The 22,289-nt window shown below is 34.6% G+C and overlaps 1 protein-coding gene across 2 annotated transcripts; it reads right to left on the bottom strand.

Moving 5' to 3' along the window:
- Window positions 1-5: 5 nt before the first annotated feature.
- LOC140756339 (BSD domain-containing protein 1) lies at window positions 6-13,301 on the bottom strand. 2 transcript variants are annotated; one of them, XM_073091805.1, is made up of 9 exons: window positions 13,133-13,301; window positions 11,433-11,529; window positions 10,261-10,377; window positions 8,313-8,370; window positions 7,772-7,869; window positions 7,220-7,431; window positions 5,923-6,057; window positions 5,497-5,564; window positions 6-5,306 (listed from the first exon to the last, which is right to left on the bottom strand). In XM_073091805.1, the coding sequence occupies exons 1-9, from the start codon at window positions 13,141-13,143 to the stop codon at window positions 4,930-4,932; spliced, it is 1,173 nt and encodes a 390-aa protein (XP_072947906.1). In that variant the 5' UTR covers window positions 13,144-13,301; the 3' UTR covers window positions 6-4,929. The 2 variants fall into 2 exon arrangements, with proteins under 2 accessions (XP_072947906.1, XP_072947907.1); XM_073091806.1 differs by having other exon boundaries at window positions 6-5,267.
- Window positions 13,302-22,289: the final 8,988 nt, after the last annotated feature.

Here is a 22,289-nt window from a genome sequence, read left to right as displayed (position 1 = left end):
CGAAATACAATTTTTAATAACTTTATTCATAGTCTTAATAATCATAATTTACACAAACATAACGAAATCTAACGTCCACTTACTAGACAAGTGACATTCTTATACTAATTTAATTTACTGCTGGCTTATACCAAATCTTATTGCACAGAATGTGTTTTAGCCAAAACATTTCAATAAATCTTTTCTGAATTTTCATACCGAAAGCCGACAGTATTCTCTTTATTCATAAACATTCCACAGCAGTAATTTAGATTTTTTTATTTTATCAAGTTTATCGACAGAAATTGAATGCGTCAGATAAATCATATATTTCTATATAATATTTTGTCAGGCATGCTTGGAGTATGTGCGGCTATGTTACAGTACATAATCAAATAAACATACAATGTATAGGCAAAAACTTTTTAACTGACACTCACTATTTTTGTAGATTTAAATGAACCCTAAGGCCCCGTTTATATCTACAGAAATTGAATGCGTCAGACAAATCATATTTTTTCTTTAATATTTTGTCAGGAACGGCCCGTGTCCGCGTGGCTGTATTACAGAAAATATACATTTTATAGGAGAATAACTTTCCCTGAGACGTTGTATGTCTACAGATATAATTTAATGCTAAGATCCCATTTATATGTAAAGACATTGAATGTGTCAGATAATTTCATTTTTCCTATAAAATTTATATTAAGCATATTAAATCTATCGGAACATAGCCGCGTCTATTATATTGTATAGAAAAATATTTTTTTTTGGCTTGAAGATGCAAAATATGAAATGTAAATAATTCAACCCCTGAGATTCTGTCATAGAAGGTTTATGAATACAGAGGTCAGTGATTACTTAAAACTATTAATTTGATGTAATTAAGGAATATCACATATATTATACAATTGTACAATCGGTAGCATATTTTCGCATAAACTTTAAGCATATCTAATCAATACATTATAATCGATATTATTATATTACCAAGTATCTAAATGTTTTATGAAACTTCAAATATTTTGATATTTTAAATACAGTTATATCAAGGGCACATTGTGATCCTGCCGCACTGCTTCGTTAAATAACGCAGTGTGGCCCGTCTGTAGTTTGCGTATACAACAATATTGAAGAGTAGTTTGAAAGTCCTTTTTAGGTTTTAATTTATCTGGACCCTTGTCCAAAAATTCACTTTATTGAATTATTCAAATTGATATAATGTACTTTAAAGATTAATTCAATCCTTTTTCTTCAAATTGCATTTAAGATAACAGAAAAGGACCATAGACCATAGACGTTTTTGTCACGTGGTCTGATCGATCATTGTATACATTTATGTAGCATTGGTAGCTGTTTTCTCATTTTCCTATGTCGGAGAATAGCTAAAAGTTGAGGCGCCACTAGCAAGATTAGCTGTCTGGGGGACTTTTTAATATAGGTACTTAATTAAAATATTTCATGAAATCATTATCTTATTTATCATTTAAAATCAAATTATCAGTAACTAAATACTACTTTCATAATTTATATTTCATTTAAAGTTACATCAAATATTACATCAGTTAATATTATTATAAAAGCATATATTAGCGGATGATTTCTCTATCAAAGTATACAAGTAAAATAAACTGTAATATCAGGCAGTAAGTGTTGAAGGCGTCGCATTTACATGGTCTAAGATAATTATTAATACAATGTTCCTACAATAATGTTATATGCCGATAATATTTAAACAGCTGGTAGAATATTACGAATAGAGACGTAGAACAAGTAATAATAATTATAAAACTTTAAAACTTATATTTTTGGTTTTAAATTATGTCAAGGTTATAAGAAATCGATTCTTTTGTTGTTAAATTTATTCATTTTCTATTCCTATCCTCTTACTGAATTAGTTATTTCCATGTGTACGTATTTCTTTCATATATCATTCTTTTTGCAGGCCTTACCCATTGGTAAAACGGGAACTGTGCCCAATAGTAGGGCACGAAGAGGATAGCAATAAAATTTATTTAATTCACTTACGTTTGATGATTACTTTTTGTCTCAACGTAACTCCATATCTCTATAGTATCTACTAATGGTCTTATTTTTTCATTTCATATTGTGTTTTGTAAATAAAATTATTGCTTGTTCTATCTCTTAATTATGTATGGATGTTTTAACGCCTATTTGTGCATAGATAACAATTCGCATGTCTGAAACAACTCTTACTCAATAACACACATGTAACCTGATGTGATGGAGTGACTCTATCTTCATTTAAGCATGGAACAAACAACACGTGATTATTTATATAGGATGATAGTATGTGATAAGGTATTGTATGCCTAGATGTGATAAGACCACAGGTATTGTATGCCTAGATATTGGTTAGGATTTTTTTTATAAGCATGTGGTTTATTGCCGTCCATAGGTAGGATTGGACGCCATACAACGTTCATACACAAATACGCATAATCAGAGCGTAAAAATGTTATAGCTAACATGCACACACATATTAATATTCAAGCTCTTTTCTTCTCCGTTTCCAACATAATCTAGACACTTAATATCTCTGGCTACTACTAATATAAGAAGTGGAAAAATAAATGCAACAAAGGGATAAAAGGCTGGTGTTCTAAAAACGCCATTCGGAAAATATTTGTCTACCTTCATTATCAATCCTATAACTTCATTCCCGTAACTTTTGATAATATAATTTGAAAATCATAAATAAATAATAAAATAAATCACATCTGTATCATATTCTTATAGGTTCAAAATAATAAGATTCTTTGAAATAATTTCTAAATTGGGGAAGCCTATACGTTTTATAGAACACCAAATAGGAAAAGGTACACTAGTACTTCATAATATCTACACATACATACATAAATAAATAAAATACGTTTCTACAATTCATAATTACTATTACCAATATTTTTTATAATGGCAACAAAATATTTTATGGCTTGAAAGTAGCAAATGCAAAGCCAACTGGCAACCAAAACTCAGATTTCTTAGTGATTTTTATAAGATAGAAGTAGCGAACGGGCATACACTCCATCTGATGAAAGTGGTCACTGCCTCTCATGGACATAATCAACCTCAGGTAGGATTAGTGCTATCTGAGGTCGACCACAGATGTGTTGCTACCTCTGAGGACTAAGTTAGAACGCTTTGTATAGGATCTCTTGAAGAGTCTTTTGGTTCTTTATGAGGTCACTCAAATATCATTTAAATTATGAACGTTTTTGATTAAACAATATAATTTATGACATATTAATTTATTTAATTATACCGTAGCTCTATTACTACGCTTATGATATACATTTTATTTGATGATTTACATCGAATTTTTATTTTATTTTACTTCTAACAATTTTAATTTGCATACATTTGCTACTTTGTATTTTAATATTTTTAATAACATTACCGCAGAAGTGACATTTTATTATATAAAGATGTACATATATAATTAATTCTGTGATAACCATCTAATGCAGTATTAAAGAAAGGTTTAATGAAAATGACTTTTTTAAAACAATATCTTTAAGAAATTGAAATATTTGTGGGATACAGGATTTCTGGAACAAGCATCTACGTGGCCATTTTAATAAATTATGGATGAAACATTAACATAATTTAATGGAAACTAAACGGACAGAAACAATTTACATTTTTCTAACTTTTACAATTATTTAATTTTCCCTGTAGTCGATATTTTACACTTTTGCAGTTTTTTACAATTCGGGATATAAAACCAGTAAACAATAATATACTGGAATTTTTTTCCCATGTCATTTTCGAGAGTATAAAATCAATTGTCACTTCTGCTCTTACGCATATATTAATTTATAATATAATACAATACATACATATATATTTACACCATAGTACTATATTTTCATAAACATACTAAAATATACCAAGAATAATAAATAATATAATTTATAACAGAATTTTGCTGTTTTTATGTATAGTTTATGAATAATCTATTCTATAAACGTTCAAGGAATTTAATATAATAATATATCTTCATTTTGTTGGCGATTGTAACAACGAAAAATAAAATTGTGCACTTAAAACCTAGTGCCATAGTTTTGGGGTTGTTTATAATTACGTCAAACATTTAGAGGCAGAGGGGGTGCCGAGGAATGGTGGTAAAGGGACCCTCCATTAAGGTAGTTGTCATTCGTTTAGTATTGTAACATTTCATTGAATATACTAAAACATTTAAAAAATAATCTGAAATTAATGCTAAATTATAAAATTTAAACTCGTGATGTTATGTTTTCCGTGGTCTTAAAATATCACTCCTATCTCAGCACGACTTCCTGCGTAGGTATTCGTTTATTGGGGTTACTGACATGTATAAGACCTTGTTTATGTCTATAGACTTTGAAAGCGTCAGACTACATCATATTTTTCCATATGAGGTTTATTAAAGTAAATTTTAATATCGTAAAACGGCCGCGAAGTCACGGGCCCTGCTTATTTATTTCATTGTCTAGAAAAATATAATTTTGCCTGACACTCTCCACTTCTGAAAAATTAAATTAAAAATAAACTAAAGGGGTCCTGCAAACGAGTTTTAAAAACAAACAAATGGAAAAGTCACGTCACAACGGCAAATTTGTCTGACATTTTAAATTGTCAGATAAACATTACTTGTATCGACGACGCGAAAGTATTCTAAAATAAAAAATAATGACGTAATTATCAACGACCCTATAATAACTATGCCGTACAATACACACAAACCTAATTTGTCATACGAGAACATTCCTTGAAAACTTTACACAATACTTTTACTATATTTAACAGTGTATATCTATTACCTTAGCAATTATAGCTAACACTTGTGATTTGAATCACTTTAAGCTTTTAGCGTAAATGTATCAACATTTATTTTCAATGTTATTTTAGATAATCGAGGACCGACCACGATTGTAGGGCTGAGAGTCAGGCCCTTGCATCAGCGACTTCAACTTCAAAATCCTTCTCCCAGCTCTCATCTGAATTCGCACTCGCGTCATCCTTGACTTCTCTATCCCCGAAGTAATCCTCCACTAAGTTGCCACATTCATCAGCTTTCCCCTTTTTTGGGGAACGCCCATTTTTGTATTTCTGTATTTTTTGTGGTGTTGAGTTATCATTCGTGTCTGTATTAGTGTTGTTATTGACTACATCTTTCATAGACGGTTGTCTTATCAGCTTTTTATTGGCAATCTCTCTCTCATATTCTTCTAGCAGCAACGTCTGTTGTTCTTCTGTCAGTTCTACGTCATTCGCGAAATCTTCTGCGAATAATAATTCTCCTGTGACTATATTTCGACTGACTGACGGTTTTAATGAGGTTGTTACGGAAATCATAAACAAAAAAGTGAATTAAAATTCTTTAATGTTTTAAAATAAGAAACAAATTAAAAGTATACTATAAATTGAATGATAGAGATACATTTTGTGATAATAAAAAATAGACGGATTATACATAAAAATGAGAGTAATTGAGATGTTATTGTTTCTTACCGTCTTCCCAGGTAACGACGTGGTCTATGTCCTCCGTTTCTATCCCGGACAGCACTTTCTTAGGGCTCCTGGAAAAGGAATACATACAAAATTATTCAGTATACATATTTTATTAAATTAATTCGTTTTTGAAGGTGGTAGAATCCGTCGTGGTTCGACTAAGGCGGCACCACCGCCACACTTAACAGCAGTGTTAAGCGATGCTGCATTCTGGTTTGAAGGGTGTGGTAAGAGAGACATACTTTTCCGAGGCGTTCCAGCTCAGTCCTCAGGGGTAGCGGCGCATCTGTGGCCGACCTCAGGTAGAAATTTAATCCTATCTGGGATTAATTACAGATGTCCATGGGCGGCAGTAGCCACTTACCATCAGGTGGACTGCATGCTCCGCTACTCCTGAATTATAAAATAAAGCTCAATGATGCTCACTGTTCAATGATGGGTGACGATGGTGTTTGCATGGGCAGATGTGCCAGCACTGGATCAGCTGTGGTCTCCTCCACTGGTTGTTTCCGAGCGGCCGCGGCCAAACGATCTTGCAGGAGAGCCACACGGAATAGGTACCTGAAATAAATAAAAAAAAAACACACTTTTTTTTATTTTACACACTACACACATTACACACAAAACATGTTTTTACACTTACAGCCCGATACTAGGAATTTTCTGAAGACATGCAATAAACGCTTTCTACACTCACAGCCCCACACTAGGATTCCCTGTGCCGTGGGTGCCATGGACACACACATAGATAAATACACAAACACCCAGACCCAGAAACAGAAAGCTAAATTCATCATTTAGATATCTGTCTGGCCGGGAATCGAACCCGGGACCCTTTGCGCGTCAGACCGGTACGGTGACCGCACCGCCACGCAGGTCGGGCGATGGACAATCAAGAACCATTAAACACACCCAAACACCCAGAACGAGCCCAAAAATCTAAATTTATCATTTAGACGTGTGGCCAGGGATTGAACTCAGACATTTGCGAATCAGATTGGTATGGTGACTTTTACCGCCTTGTGTGGATGAGCGCACTTTTTTTGTTTCAAAGAAAGCTCCTTCTCCTCTGTGATAGAATGCTTCGCAGTCCAAATCTAGATGTGCAACAGTCATACCAATGTGTGGTTTATAACAGTATTAAGATTTGCGGTCTGCTTTAAGTACATGAGCTGGATTTGGTTACAGATGTCCATGGGCGACAATGAACGTTTACCATCAAGTGGACAAACTGTTTGTTTGATAAAAATAGAAAAAAATATATCATGTACTAACAAACTATTAAAAATAAAAAATTGCAAGATAATTGGTACAAAATACGATACGATAGGATACGAACATGGCTGTATTTGCATATTTGCAAAATCTACTCTCATCATTGTTTAAAAATGCCACATAATAATGTAATTTGAAGGTGGTAGAATCCTTTGTGATTCGACTCCGGTGGCACCACCGCCGCACCTATTTCTGCCTAATAACAGCAGTGTTACGCTGTGTTCCGTTTTGAAGGGTGTGGTAAGGGAGACAGACTTTTCCGAGGCGTTCCAGCTTAGTCCTCAGGGGTAGCGGCGCATCTGTGGCTGACCTCAGGTAGGAATATCTATCCTATCTGGGGTTGATTACAGATGTCCATGGGCGGCAGGAGCCACTTACCATCAGGTGGACTGCATGCTTGTCTGCTACTCCTATATTATAAAAAAAAAAAACTTAAAAAATAACCAACCTCTCCCAAAACTCCTCATGCGCCACAGCATCAGGCACCAGCTTCTCATACTGCGCCTTCAGCACTGGATTAGTTTCAAGTTTCCTCACAGCTGATGTGGGTGTGATCACAGTATCGGTGGCCTCGAGACTGGAGCGCCAGGCTTCGAACTCCGGACTGTACGCTGGTACTATGTAGGTTGCGTCCACGCGTTGCAACGCCTCGAGCTCTTTCTGTTATATTGGTTATACATCTGTTATATTGGATACATATGGATTGCATTATTTAAGAATGGGCCATCATTTAGGAGGCCAGCAAGGTAGGAGTAATAAGGATTAAATTACGCTTTGCATAGTTTGCATTTTTGTGAACACAAAATGTATATGGTGAGAAAAAATCTTAACTTAGCAACATATGGCAAGTGTACGTTTCTTACCTTTATTAAAAATTGTGAAATGTTAAGGATCAAGTCTCTGTGTGTGCGTGCATGCACGTTTGAGTGCGTGCGTGCGAGTGAGTCTGTAAACGTTTGTCTGTTTGTGTGATAAAATACTTATTAAAGTGTACTCTTACTTTGTATGTGGAGAGCATGGTGGTGTCACCGGAGGACAGGATGACCTCCGTATCGTCCTCATCGTCTGGCTCCGGGTTCAGTACTGTGCTCACTTGCCCTGTAAACATTTTTATTACAAATGTATATAGAAATGTAGTGTTTATTCCCAACATATTAGATGCTATATGTATATGGTAATATATGTATTATTAAATAATATTTTTTTATTTTAGTAAAAAATTAAAACAATTTAACATTTACTTACGACACTAACTTGTACTTCAATAGACAACAATTGAGCAAACAAATTCAATGATCAACAAAGCCTTGGCTTTGCATGGTTATTCAAATAGAAAATTTATTATTTACTAAACAATGTAACTTGTATGAACGATTATTTTTTATAAGTAAAATCATATTTCCGTATGGAACTAAAGAGCCGCAGCTTCACATCGAAAGAGCTGCATAGGATATGGCTCGCGAGCCGCAGGTTGCCGACCCCTGACTTAAACAACCGACTGGAGTATTGTAGCGTATCATAATTATTGGCGATGTGCTCACCTATGAAGCTGCTGAGGCTCTTCTTCATGACATTCGCTGGTGATTCTGGTACGTCCAACTGTAAAGTAAAGTCTAGTTTAAGGAAGTGTTAAAGTGAAATATGCACTTCCATGCGTCCGAGAGCATGTTAGGTTGTTGGTCCCAATAATTATTGTTGGATAGCTGACCTCAAAAGCGCAAATGCAAGTGCAGAAGTTTAAAAAAATTGAGGAATTGAAAATTGTCAGCAGGCCTTAAAACTTGTCAGAGGCCTTACGGGATTCAAATCATCTTAGTTTGGCCACTGACTCATATCTCCTAACCCACTCCTTCCACCAATCTGCATTGGAGAAGATTGACTGCATTTTTTTACATAGCATAAGCATACAAGCATGCAGTCCACTTGATGATAAGTGGCTTCTGCCGCCAATGGACATCTGTAATCAACCCCAGATATGACTAGATTCCTACCTGAGGTCGGCCACAGATGTGCCATCATCCATGAGAATTAAGCTGGAATGCCTTGGAACAGTATGTCTTCCTTACCACACCCTTCAAAACATAACACAGCATTACTTAACACTGCGACTATTAGGTAGAAATAGGTGTGGTGGAGTCGCCTTAGTTGAATCACAAATTCTACCACATTCAATGCATTTAATTACTTGTTCAATTGCTACTTCTAAATTACAAAAAATGGATATATAAAAAGACTTTTGGAAGGTGGTACCACTCTTTGTAGTTCGACTCCGGCGGCACCACCGCCTCGCCTATTTCTGCCTCATAACAGCAGTGTTAAGCGCTGCTGTGTTCTGCTTTCGTGTTGGTGGCGGTAGTAGTCACTTACCATTAGATGGCCTGCATGCTCATCTGCTACTCTTATATTATAAAAACAACTAGTTTTCTAGTCGTTAGTATATTTGGTTCTATACTTGGCATACAATGTACAGTAGAAATTTATTTGTACTGTACTTTGACCCAATATAGCCAATTAGGATGTCACGCTCCATTACCCTTCTTAAGTACCGTTTAATTGAATCTGGTTTAATGCAATACGGTGTGAGTGGCGTAGATTGGGGGAGGCCTATGTCCAGCAGTGGTCTTTTAAATGCTGATAGATAGATAGATAGATAATGCAATATTCTAATTTCACTAAGGTAAGTATCTACCTATCTAGGTATAATATCAATTTTCTAAACCTTGTATTCATATGGAATGTTTTTTTGTAATAGATGTTAAACAGATCAAGGTTAACAGCATTTTAATAATTAAATTAATTTAATAATTTATATTTATATTTAATAATTTAATTAATTAAATATAATGTGTAATTAAATAAAAATAATTATATTGTAATTCTAATTAAAATAAAATAAACTAATAAGACTCACAAAGGCCTTGTGGTTCGACTCCGGCGGGACCACCACACACTTATTTCAGCGTCATAACAGCAGTGTTAAGTGCTGATGTGTTCTGGTTTGAAGAGTGTGGTAAGGGAGACATACTTTTCCGAGGCGTTCGGAGGAGCTTAGTGCTCAGGGTTAGCGGCGCATCTGTGGCGACCTCAGGTAGGAATATCTTATCCTATCTGGGGTTGATTACAAATTTACATGGGTGCCACTTACAATCAGGTACATACATGATTGCAAGCTCGTCGGCTACTCCTATATTATAAAAAAAAACTGTTTTCTTATGAACACCAACTTTTCCGTTTTAAAATTCTCGATCATTTCAATTTCAGTAAGGCTACTAACATAAGCTTGATTATACATATGTATTTAGTGAAGTATAGACACTTAATATGTTTTATTTTTTATGTGCACAATTTTATAAACTAGTTGTATACACAGAATACTAGTTATTAGCTTAAACTACTAGAAAAGATCGACACATTATATAATAAGGTCAATAACATCTGTTGTAGATATGTAGTTGTTATAATTTGATAATCATAACCATCTTCACATACCTTCAAAGTCTTGCCGATGACATTGGAAGTTGAACTTAGCACATGGCTGGCCTCACTCTTCACCGCTGTGCCGATCTCGTCCAGATCCTTCTTCACCATGGAGTACACTTCTGCTGACTGTGATTAAAACATAAGAGTAAAGTTACATTGTGTCGTCATATTGGTCATCATGAAATAAGTATAGTGTAGAAGCATATATTATATACTAGAGATGCGCCGAATAGTGGTTTCACCGAATAACCGAATACCGAATAATATTCGGTTTAACCTTTACCGAACCGAATATTCGGCCGAATTATTCGGTTAACCATTTCTTTATTGTCAGTTTGCCAATTATGTGTGTTCATTAACACTTTAAAATGTTGATTTGAGTGAGTAAAATAAATACTGATTTAAGGTTTAAAATAAAGCTTACTATACTAACTATAGATTAAGTAATAAATGTGTTGACTTGAGGTATCAAAATAAATGTTGATTTGAAGTTTAATAGCTTTATTTTATTAGCTTTATTCGACACATTCTTCATAGGATTTGAGTTAGACTTGTAATATAATATAAATCTTACTTAAGAAGTTTTGTGTTTTAGTCCTGTACCATATCGTGTACACAAGAAAATAGAAATACTCGAACCGAATATATTCGGCACCAAAACCGAATAATTCGGCCGAATACAAATAGCAAAAACGATGCCGAATACGCCGAATACCGAATACCAACCGAATATTCGGCGCATCTCTATTATATACCATGGTATCCACAGACAGTAGCATTAACTCATTAGTATTGCTCCTTTGGCCAAGAATTTACATTCATAGGCAGACTATGTCTACTACAAAAGCTAATGAATACCTCACAACGTGTCACCAATTTGACAATCAATGAGTTTTGCATAAGCAAGTGATGATTTCTTTACAAAATATTTTGAAAGATATCTTTCAAAATCTTGAAATAAACAAAATGTTAATTTATATTATATTACTGAGTGGGATTTAAACAGTCCTTTGCTATTAGACCAACAAGATGTAGAAGCATGTAGTTCATATTGTCACTAGAAAGCGAAAAGTGACCCCTTTCCATGTTAGACTTTTAACTTTTCGAGTGACGATATGATGGAAATTGGTAATTGGAGGATTAGTTACAAGTTATATAAAGCAAATATTTTAAACACTAACCTTGGTTTTGGCTGATGAGATCCAGGTGTCCCACCAGTTGCCAGACGCTTTCTCCTCCTTCGGAGAACTGGCTGTGTCGCTAGTACTGACATCGCTCCTGGGAACATTTAAAATTAACAGAGTTTAGTTATTAGAATGACTTTTTTTTATAACATTAATTAATGTAATGGGGATGCATCGCATTTAATGGTCACTGCAGCCCATTGCATTCATGACCAACTTAGTATTACACTTGAGTAGCTCGCTAGTGAGTGATATAAAAGATATATATCTTCACCAAAGAGCTAATCACTCATCAACTCCGACGAATTTGAATTATATCTTTATATCCGCGTCACATGGTTGAGTTCATAGGTCTTTACGATTCCGGATATAAGATCTTCTTCAACTCAACAGTTTAATACTCGCTCGCGAGTGAGTTATGAGTCAAATGAGCGACTGACTGAGAGAGTCTGATTCGAGTCAAATGCATTACGTCTTAAACACTAATTAAAATCTTTTTTCTTTGCTAAGAATATGAAAATAGGGATATACAAATAGTGTTGGCTGTGAAATTTATATATAATTTCTTGCCAGTTTTGTATTAATTATAGAAATCAAAATTGTTGTCAAAACATTTTGATCTGATTCTCTGATATACTGATATAAAATGTCGCTTATATCTTTACAGAGCTACTGAGCTAAAGTGAGTTACTGAGCTAAAAGAGTGATATATATCACTGAGTTGAAAAGATATATCTCTCTCTTTTCACTTCAGTGATATATAATGCGCACCTCTACTTAGTATAGTACATAGTATAGTATATAGTAGTATAGTGTATGCATTGACAATCCTGAGGACTAAAATGGCCGTATTGTATGCAAGTCAGCGGCATCCTTAGCCCTATGTCGAAAGACACTAACATCATAATAGTTACTTTTACTGTTTACATCAACAATAAAAAAGTTTTTGTGCAAATATTACATACCATAAGACAAACTCCATCCCTTTTTCTTATATGAGCTAAATGTTACCTATTTTAATATTTATATAATCGACATCTCTAATCATATAGCAGTATGTAAATAAAAGACAAAGATTAAAAAATATTCATGCAAACACTCTTAAAATCTAGTGATAACTTATCAGCATGACATATAAGTATTATATGCATATTTTTAACAATGGCCTAATTCACATGAGTATGTAAGTTGTGTATGTAAGTTGTTTGCTAATCATTGGAAAGTATCATTACATCTATTATTCCCTTGTCAATATTTAAACCAGGGTCACTATTACATATGCTGATATGTTGACCTCTAAATATTTGTCGATATTTTGGTCGCAATAGAACTTGCTTTGTATTTAGTAAAAAGGATGTCATTCAAGGCACATTTAGACACAGGCTTAATACTGATATTACGAATAATGTTATAATAATCGATATTGACATTCGTTGTAGCGAATAACTGGTTTGGACAAGATATTCTGAATAATTAATAAAATATGCGGAACACAATAGAACGAAAATATCCAAGTATTACGACGAAATAAACAAAACACGGTTTATATATGTCTTAAACTTAAAAGCAAAATAGCGTGCACGTAAATTATTGTTAATTATTCCATTTGTTTACAAGAACCGTAGCAAATCTTTATTTATTTATGTAACAATAAGCGACATGTTGACATCAACAAATACAAGTTAGCGAGCACTCACTTTTCGGCCATTATGAAGTTTTTCACTGCAGGCAGAAATAAATGGATCACATTAATTTATTCACTTAAATTATATCTTGGATGTTTTTGTTATTACACGAAATTTAGAAATAATTTTGACATAGTTTTTGTTTGCGTTGACATTAGATTTTGTACACTGCGTGCACAGATTCACTTTCGCACGCAGATAATATAAAATAGGCCAGGCCTAGTAGAAATAAACAGTTATGCTAGTGGATGTAAAAAATATTGTTTTATATGGAGAACTGCATTATAAAAGTATGACTAACAGCTATTTTATACAGTTTTTCTTCCAAAACATGAATAAGAACTACGATTAACAATATTCAGGTTACTTCCTATATTTGTCTTTATCTCGTACATAATAAGAAAAATGGAACGTAACTGATTGACTGATATTGGCGGTATTTTTAAACATGAGAAATTTGTAGTTGCTAAAACAATATTTAGCTATTTTTTTTTCTTGTTTAACTAATTTATTTGTATCGTATCATGAAACTTTTAAAGTACTTGATTAATGATTTCTTAATTTCTGCTAACGAAGGCTTACTTAAGACGTACGTACTATTTTTTTTATTTTGAATAAATAAATAGAAATGGTAGGTTTAATATTTTAAAATTATACAAAACGTACATAATTTACCTCTGGAAGATTTTAAATTCATGCGACGAACAGAGATTAATTGCTCATAATTATGATAATACCCAAATAAGTACCCAATGATTTTCCCATACCCGAAACTAATTGCGGCTAATTATATTAATTTCGCCATAAATATTAATTTGCGTTTTATACTGGTATCACTAATCTCGTTGGTGGATAATTCAATAATGTATTGAGGAATATTTTTATAATCCAAGCTTAGTTGCGATGTTGGTGCAACGATTGCCTTTAGTGTTTGTTTAAGCGGTATCCCTGGGCGACACATGTTGTGTTCAGAACCTTTTTATTTCCAATATGTATTGACTATAATATTCATAATAAAATATTATTAACAAATTAAGGTATAAAGCTCTGCTCGTAAATATAATAAACAACTATTAAATTAAGGTAAAAGTAGCTCAGTTTTTGCGTTATTTATATTAAATTTCGTTTTATATTTAAAAGTTCGAAGGTGGTAGAACCCTTTGTGGTTCGACTCCGGTGGCACCACCGCTACACCTATTTCTATCTAATAACAGCAGCGTTAGGCGCTGCTGTGTTCCATTTTGAAGGGTGTGGTAAGGGAGACAGACTTTTCCGAGGCGTTCCAGCTTAGTCCTCAGGAGAAGCGGCGCATCTGAGGCCGACCTCAGGTAGGAATATCTAATCCTATTGGGGTTGATTACAGACGTCCATGGGCGGCAGTAGCCACTTACCATCAGATGGACTGCATGCTCGTCTGCTACTCCTAAGTTATAAAAAAGCACACTTCAAATCGATACATATTTTGCAATTGTGCAAATATGTTTATGCCTACTAAAGATCGAAATTAGGTGACTTGTGCCTACTAGAATTGTCACATTCTATGTTTGGAAAAATATTGGATAAATCTATTACATAAATATAAATAACAGGCGATGACATACATTTTTGAATGAATGTTATTTGATAAATAATTGATTATAATAATAATATGCGATGATATTACACTTATAAGTCTGTTCGCACAATTGGATTATAATTATAGGTAAAAATAACTGCTTTTTACACGCTTTATATTAGCTTCACTTGTATGTTTGTCAGTGAGTAACTCCGGTTTCCAGTAGAAAGAGATCAACATACATCCTTATCCTACAATGCATGTATGAAATAATGAAATAGAATACCGAAAGCTTTTTAGTTGATTTTATCATAAAAGCGTGTTTTTTACTTTTTTGAATTTATTATTATTTGTAGCAAGTGATAAGGTATTCTATAAAAATGAATTCCACTCGCCTATCGATATTGTAAATAGAAAATAATTTTTTTTTATCTTAATAATACTTGAATACACATAGAAACAATAATAAGTATCGACTACCAGTACAAAGCCTCGTCGTTTAAAACAAAAATGTTTTCGCCATTGCGCATATTTGTTTGGGAGGCTGTACAGAAATCCGAGCGGATCCATTATGTTAGTTTTCGATCAGATTTCGCGTAGCTTTCTTCATATTATTAATAAGGGCTTGCGAACCATGCCTTAACGGCCGTCGAATACAGGCTGATACGAAATATAATAGAAATTGCATAATATTATGGATAATTGATATAGGTAGTTACATAATATCATAATATTTTGAATGATACATTGTCAACATTTTGAATAATGTTTTCCTGTAATATTTACGTAATATACCTACTGATAATATAGTTTTGTGAAATTAATTTCATTAAGATGCAATAAGGTAAATATAATAATTATATGGACAATAATATTTTTGGATGTATCGCTTAATTGCATTAGCAACCGAACAACACCTAAGACAGATATTGTTATAAGTTCTCCATAACTTGGAAAAAACAGAATTCAAAGAAGTTAGAATACATTTTTTAAACCTTCAAAAGGTACCCGGTGCCGTGGGAGCGACATAGGGTTATGTGGGACTCTTACCGCACTGGAGTCCTCTTGGCGCAGTGCCCCGTCCGCCCAGATGAAATTCACGCTCACCAAACCGTCTGTTGTGCACGACAGTATGCGACCATACATACCGCCGTCCATCCCGGGGGCGCTGGCTGGGCGATTAGATGTCCCACTCTTGCCGTCTTCAATTTTAAAATGAAGTACCTATTTATATCCGTTATCATTACTACAATTTCTAATACACAGAAACTCAAATGCAAATCTTCAGTCTGCAAAACAATGGCTAGATTACCAATTAATAACTGCAGTTAATAACCAAGCAGGCCACCTGATATTGTTGCTTTTTTCTAAAAAAATAACGCTTATATTAGCACTTTTCTTTTAAATCTAAACAACCTGTATACCAATGTTAACGGCTAATCCCTATAACCCACAATAAAGTTCGACGCATCGCTCACTCGCTGACGTCACGCGGCGTGACGCGCTCCGCCCGCCGCGAGATGGCGCTCCGCGATCTTGGTGGGGTCTCCCGCGTTTATCAACCACGGATCGGCTTATGTAATTCTTATACGAAAACCTCGTTATTAGATTATTGTGTATTTACGTTGATGGTATGATACGAGTGCCATGATGGATTGGTATTTTTTTATAATATCGGAATAGCAGACAAGCATGATGGTCAGTGGCCACCCAGAGACATCTGTAATCAACCCCAGATAGCTTTAGGTTCCTACCTGAGGTCACTACTCGCTACTCCTAAGGACTAAACTGGAACGCCTCGGAAAAGTATGTCTCCGTTACCACACCCTTCAAAACACAACACAGAATCGTTTAACACTGCTGTTATGTTGTTTATTTTATTTTGTCTTTGGTGTGCAATAAAGAATTTTTGGCGATGTCCACTAAGATCCATTGCAAAAATCCATTGATGGATCTTTTTGCACTTTTTTGTCCACTTTAATCCATGATACAGGATTTTATTCAAAGTGGATCTTTTAGGACTAACGGGTGTCGGAAGATCCATTATGAATAAAAACATACGAAGAAACATAACTTTTTTATGGCTCAAAAACACACAAAAGAAAAAATAAATTAAAATACATGAAAAGATCCCTATTTAAGTTTATTTTGTGTGTTACTGAGCCATAAAAAAGTTATGTTTCTTCGTATGTTTTTATTCATAATGGATCTTCCGACACCCGTTAGTCCTAAAAGATCCACTTTGAATAAAATCCTGTATCATGGATTAAAGTGGACAAAAAAGTGCAAAAAGATCCATTAATGGATTTTTGCAATGGATCTTAGTGGACATCGCCGAAAGATCAGGCACACTCTATTTGATATTCTAGAATCTAAGTCCTTATTAAATTATTTTCCCGGTTTGCCCTTTAAGAAAAAAATACGATTTTGAAGGTGGTAGAACCCTTTGTGGTTCGACTCCAGCGGTGCCACCCCCATACCTATTTCTTTCTCATAACAACACAATACAATACAATACAAAAATTCGGCGATGTCCACTAAGATCCATTGCAAAAATCCATTAATGGATCTTTTTGCACTTTTTTGTCCACTTTAATCCATGATACAGGATTTTATTCAAAGTGGATCTTTTAGGACTAACGGGTGTCGGAAGATCCATTATGAATAAAAACATACGAAGAAACATAACTTTTTTATGGCTCAGTAACACACAAAATAAACTTAAATAGGGATCTTTTCATGTATTTTAATTTATTTTTTCTTTTGTGTGTTTTTGAGCCATAAAAAAGTTATGTTTCTTCGTATGTTTTTATTCATAATGGATCTTCCGACACCCGTTAGTCCTAAAAGATCCACTTTGAATAAAATCCTGTATCATGGATTAAAGTGGACAAAAAAGTGCAAAAAGATCCATCAATGGATTTTTGCAATGGATCTTAGTGGACATCGCCGATCTTTCCATGTGATATGGTGTAGCGTCTAAGTCCATTCCTGGAGAAACTCAATCTCCAGCTTTGTCATGGCAACGTACAGAAAAGTACAAAATATTAATAATCCCATATTAATAATCGATCTATCCAATGTTTTGTCTACTAAAGATCGACATCTGACAATTTCTGATTATTGCAACTGCAACTGTCAAATTTGGGTCTTTGGTAGACGAAATTTCGATACATGAAGTAGTAATCGTTTTTTAAAAGTCGATTCATTGGTCCCCTTTTTTATTGCGCCGTCTCGGTTTTTTTTGTGGTCGCATAAAGACCAAATGAGTATGCAGTCCACCCTAAACGACTATTGCTGCCTTTGAAACAAACACCAGACAGGATAGGAGACCTATAGTCGATAGCAGATGCGGCAGAACTCTACTTCGTTTGTCCTCAACAGATTAGCGAAAATCCACATTTAATAATTATAATTACCTATATGAGATATAATTTATTAGTAATAGACGAACAGCCCGACTGAGGGTATAAGTGGCTACCACGCATGGGCATCTGTAATCAAGCCCAGATTAGTTTAGACTCCTGCTTCAGGTTGGCCACAGATTCACCGCTACCTGAGGATTAAGCTGGAATGCCTCGGAAAAGTATGTCTACCTTGCCACACCCTTTAAACCGGAACACAGCAGTACTTAACACTGCTGCTATTAGGCGGATATAGGTGTGGCGGTGGTGCCGCCGGCGTCGATTCACAGAGGGCTCTACCTTCAAAATCGACTGTAAAAGCAGCTTCAACTCAACGGTTGGATTATGATTTAATAAAGCATCAAAATAAATAAACCCCATTAGCTGGCAAAGTTGCAAATTGCGAAATAACATAATGTAATATTGAGGGTTCGATTGTTCGGCGCGATCGTTTTATTGATTGGTAGGAAAAATCGTGCGCTCCGCGGTAGGGTGGGTGCGTGCCGGGAGGTGAGCGGATAATCCGGTTAAGATCTGGGGATATATTAAATTGTTTACATTGTACAGTTAAATGATTTATTGGTGGAATTTTTGCAGATGAGTTTTATTAAGATGTAGTGAAGTGGATAATGATAACATCGAAGTTTTAATAAGCTTCAGTGAAGTGGATAATAATGAAATTTTAAATGATTGTATAGTATAATATTTGCGTATATGCGTATATGCACTGGTTGTGTAGAGAAACTGAGTTGTCTAAGTTAAGAATATTTTTAGTACTTATAGTACTTATAGTTTTAGTACTTATAATGGAAGGTGCGGGTCATAAATAAACATGGTTATTTAGGTACATATTAAATGCTAACATTACTTTGTTTATTAAAGGATAGTTGAGGGCATATTTCAGTTGGACACAGAAATATTACCCTGTAATATTAAATTAAGAAAAAATATGAATAATGAAAGTGTTATAAAACTACTGCTACAAGGAAGAAAATAAATAAAGAACGACGAAGAATTTGCGGCAATTGTTTCATCGTATACAAGCTTCATAGATCTCTGGTAATTTGTCCTATAATAATTATGTCTTACTCTCATGAACTTAACCATAATAGAATGTAACTATTATAAACATAACATAGGTATAACAATCTCTTTATTGTTACTTACGGTCATTTATCAACGTAAAAATACCTATAAGTAGATACAAATTTCCAACCTTATTGTCACCCTTCATGGAGTGGGAGTGCAGCGTGGCGTGGGTGCGCTTGCGCATCTCTATGTGCTGCGCTGTTGCACATTAAATTTGATTGTTTCAGCCTGCGCACTCCACTTTATAAATTTAATGTAAGACGCAATTGCTTATTTAGTCTTCACAAGTTATGTAACTCGGCTTTGTCTATATTTTTGGAAATTTTCGCATAAAAAAACTTAGAAACAACTTAATTAATTTGTTATCAATTGTTTTAAATGTTAAGGAAAACATCGTGAGGTCTACATGGCTAAAAGTTAAGTAAAATAGTTCCCAAAAGGTATGTGAAGTGTACACTTGGCCAATGTGGTGTGGACTAGCTTAAATCCTTCTCATTATATTACTCGTGTCCAGTAGTTGTTTAATGATAGTAATTATTATGTTCATTTCAATGAACATTTAACTTGAATTTAAACGTAAATACTCATATTTTTATTTTACCCACGTCATATTTACTTACTGAAAATAAGTAATTTCACAGGTAAGCCAGCGAAAAACACTGAAAAACTACGTAAATGTGAAGAAAGATTTCATATGTAGAGTTGATAAGGTTTTAAACCGTAGCTAGATAATCAACAGATATCAGATCAATCTTAGATGTTTTACTAATAAATACATGCTGTATCTATTACTTGTTCGGCGAAATATTAATATCGTGATTATAGAGTAAAATGCCAAGATTGTTTGGTATAACGGATGCACTTAACCTTTGCGCTGGCACGCATCGGTTTAGGATGTAATCATGTATTTATCAAAATTAATCGTGTTAATAAAGTGATTTCATATTGTAAGTTATGTTAGTGAATTATTTAAACGTCTAAGGTACTTGACTTTTTGAAACTGTTTTTAAACTATGACTTAACATACCTTAGTAATTATGTTATATTATGACTCATAAAAATTATAGACAGAAGAAGACAAGAAAAACGAAACTTGGTACCTATCTGTGATAAGAAAGAAGAATAGAATCTCACTTACGGGAGTAACGTAATTACTTCTTTTTTTTTAAACAAAAAGTACACTTTTGGAAGAAGCTGCATACTCTTTTTTGATTGAAGAGGAAGTTAAATAAATGCACATAATGCAATGCGTACTGTGTAAAAAATACAAAAATATACGCTAACTTGATTTTGTAAGATGAAAACTCCCGTGCATATTCTGGAACGGGTACCAGGAGCGCATAGCAGCGAGGCGGTGCAGTACAAAGAATGTCGTCGTCGGATTTATGCGCGCGCGCGTGTCCGATGACAAGTGGACAGCGCCGCCACTTCTCTACGCGCTCTGATCGCCTGGTACTTTTGTGGTATGGAATGCCACCACGGATCGGTTTAACAACATCGTTTTATCAGTTTTTGTAAGATAAACCGCCCATATAATTGGTTGTTTGAAATGTCGCTTTGTTTTAGTGATCTCGTTAAGAGTGTAAGTATGAAATTTAAATAAAAAAAAATCAGTTGTACGAATTTGTTTTGTTGATTTGGAGGACTTCAACATTATTGCATTATATTTATGTATTTAATTAAAAAAATAAGAATGTAACGTAACTCCTTTATGGAAAATGGTACTTAACTCTTACAGTATCTATCTTATATTTCATGGATTATATGAATAAAATAGGGAATTGTTTCCACAATAATATGGGTCAGTTTTACCGGTTCCCGCTTCGACTATTACGGGTTAGTCTCCAGTAGTCGGCCTGCCGAGTGCGTATTTATGCTAAAAGGGCGAGCGGCAAGGGCCTTAATAAACAAATGACGTACCGATTTAAGGCCCCACGTCGCAATTATTTCACTATTTCGACGCGAACGCGGGGCTTTTTAGCTTTATTTGAATTTTAATGCGCTGCGGTAATGGCGGCAGCTTTGCCTTGTCGGCGAATGTTTATGTGGAGCGAAAAATGATAGGAGTGCTCTAGTTAGACTGTAGGAAGTTGGTTGGGTTGTTTAATATTGAGTCACAGATCATAGAGATAAAATTGAAATGTTAAGTGTATCACACATACATTTCCTTGAAATAATTCCCATACATTTGATGTGTAGTATTTAATGTTACAAGTTTTGATATATTAAATGGGGGATTTACTTCCTTGTGTTTATGTAAATGTTGATTGACTAGCACTGAAATTTAATTCATTTACTCGCAAGAACAGTTGTAGCCTAGTGGTTTGTTATTCAGCCTCTTAATATGGGGGTCAGAGGTTGGGATCCCAGGCACACAGCTAGGATTTTCCAAAGTTACGTCCGACTTAAAAATGCTTTTACGGTTACCGAAAGCTTTGTTAGTAAGTTTCTTACAAGTTTGAAAGTCCTAATGAAAAATCTCGAAAGCGGGTGAAATCTATAAATTTAGTGGAGAGGCGTGACGCGTGCTTAGCGGTGGGCAGTCTTGAAGACAAGTATGACTAATTTAATGGTGGTAGAACCCTTTGTGGTTCGACTCCGGCGGCATCACCGCCACACCTATTTCTACCTTATAAAAGGAGTGTTAGTCGGTGCTGTGTTTCGGTTTGAAGGGTGTGGTAAGGGAGACAGACTTTTCTGAGGCGTTCCAGCTTAGTCCTTAGGGCGGCGCATCTGTGGCCGATCTCAGGTAGGAAAATCTAATCTTATTTGGGGTTGATTACAAATGTCCATGGGCGGCAGTAGCCACTTACCATCAGATGGACTGCATGCTCGTCTGCTACTCCTGTATTATAAAAAACCTGTGTATTATAAAATACTTCTATACCATGGATGCACGCCCGACGGAAGCGAATTCTTGACAAACCCGAATCAGTTTGTCTGTACATACAAAACCTATAGAAGACATTATTCTAGTTTTAGTTGATTCTAAAAAGAAAAACGAAACACCAAAAGCTAAAATTTACACAGAAAAATGTACTTATTTTTTAGGCACGCGTATTCCAGAGGCTAAGCCTGTTTCTCGACGATGATGGGTAAAATTTCATGGTATTTCCAATAA

The sequence above is a fragment of the Epargyreus clarus genome, unplaced genomic scaffold (genome assembly GCF_041222505.1).
Source record: "Epargyreus clarus isolate Ecla_fem2 unplaced genomic scaffold, WU_Ecla_fem_2.2 ptg000035l, whole genome shotgun sequence".
NCBI classification, from domain to species: Eukaryota; Metazoa; Arthropoda; class Insecta; order Lepidoptera; family Hesperiidae; genus Epargyreus; species Epargyreus clarus.
The sequence above is the reverse complement of the archived record's forward strand: the minus strand, read 5'-3'. Positions and strand labels throughout refer to the sequence as shown.

Excerpts from the sequence above, each read along its gene's own strand:
- LOC140756339 (XM_073091805.1), bottom strand. Across the intron at positions 10,378-11,432 it reads TCTCATCAGCCAAAACCAAG|TCAGCAGAAGTGTACTCCAT; the intron begins GTTAGTGTTTAA and ends TTTTAATCACAG. Across the intron at positions 6,058-7,219 it reads CATGAGGAGTTTTGGGAGAG|GTACCTATTCCGTGTGGCTC; the intron begins GTTGGTTATTTT and ends TATTTATTTCAG.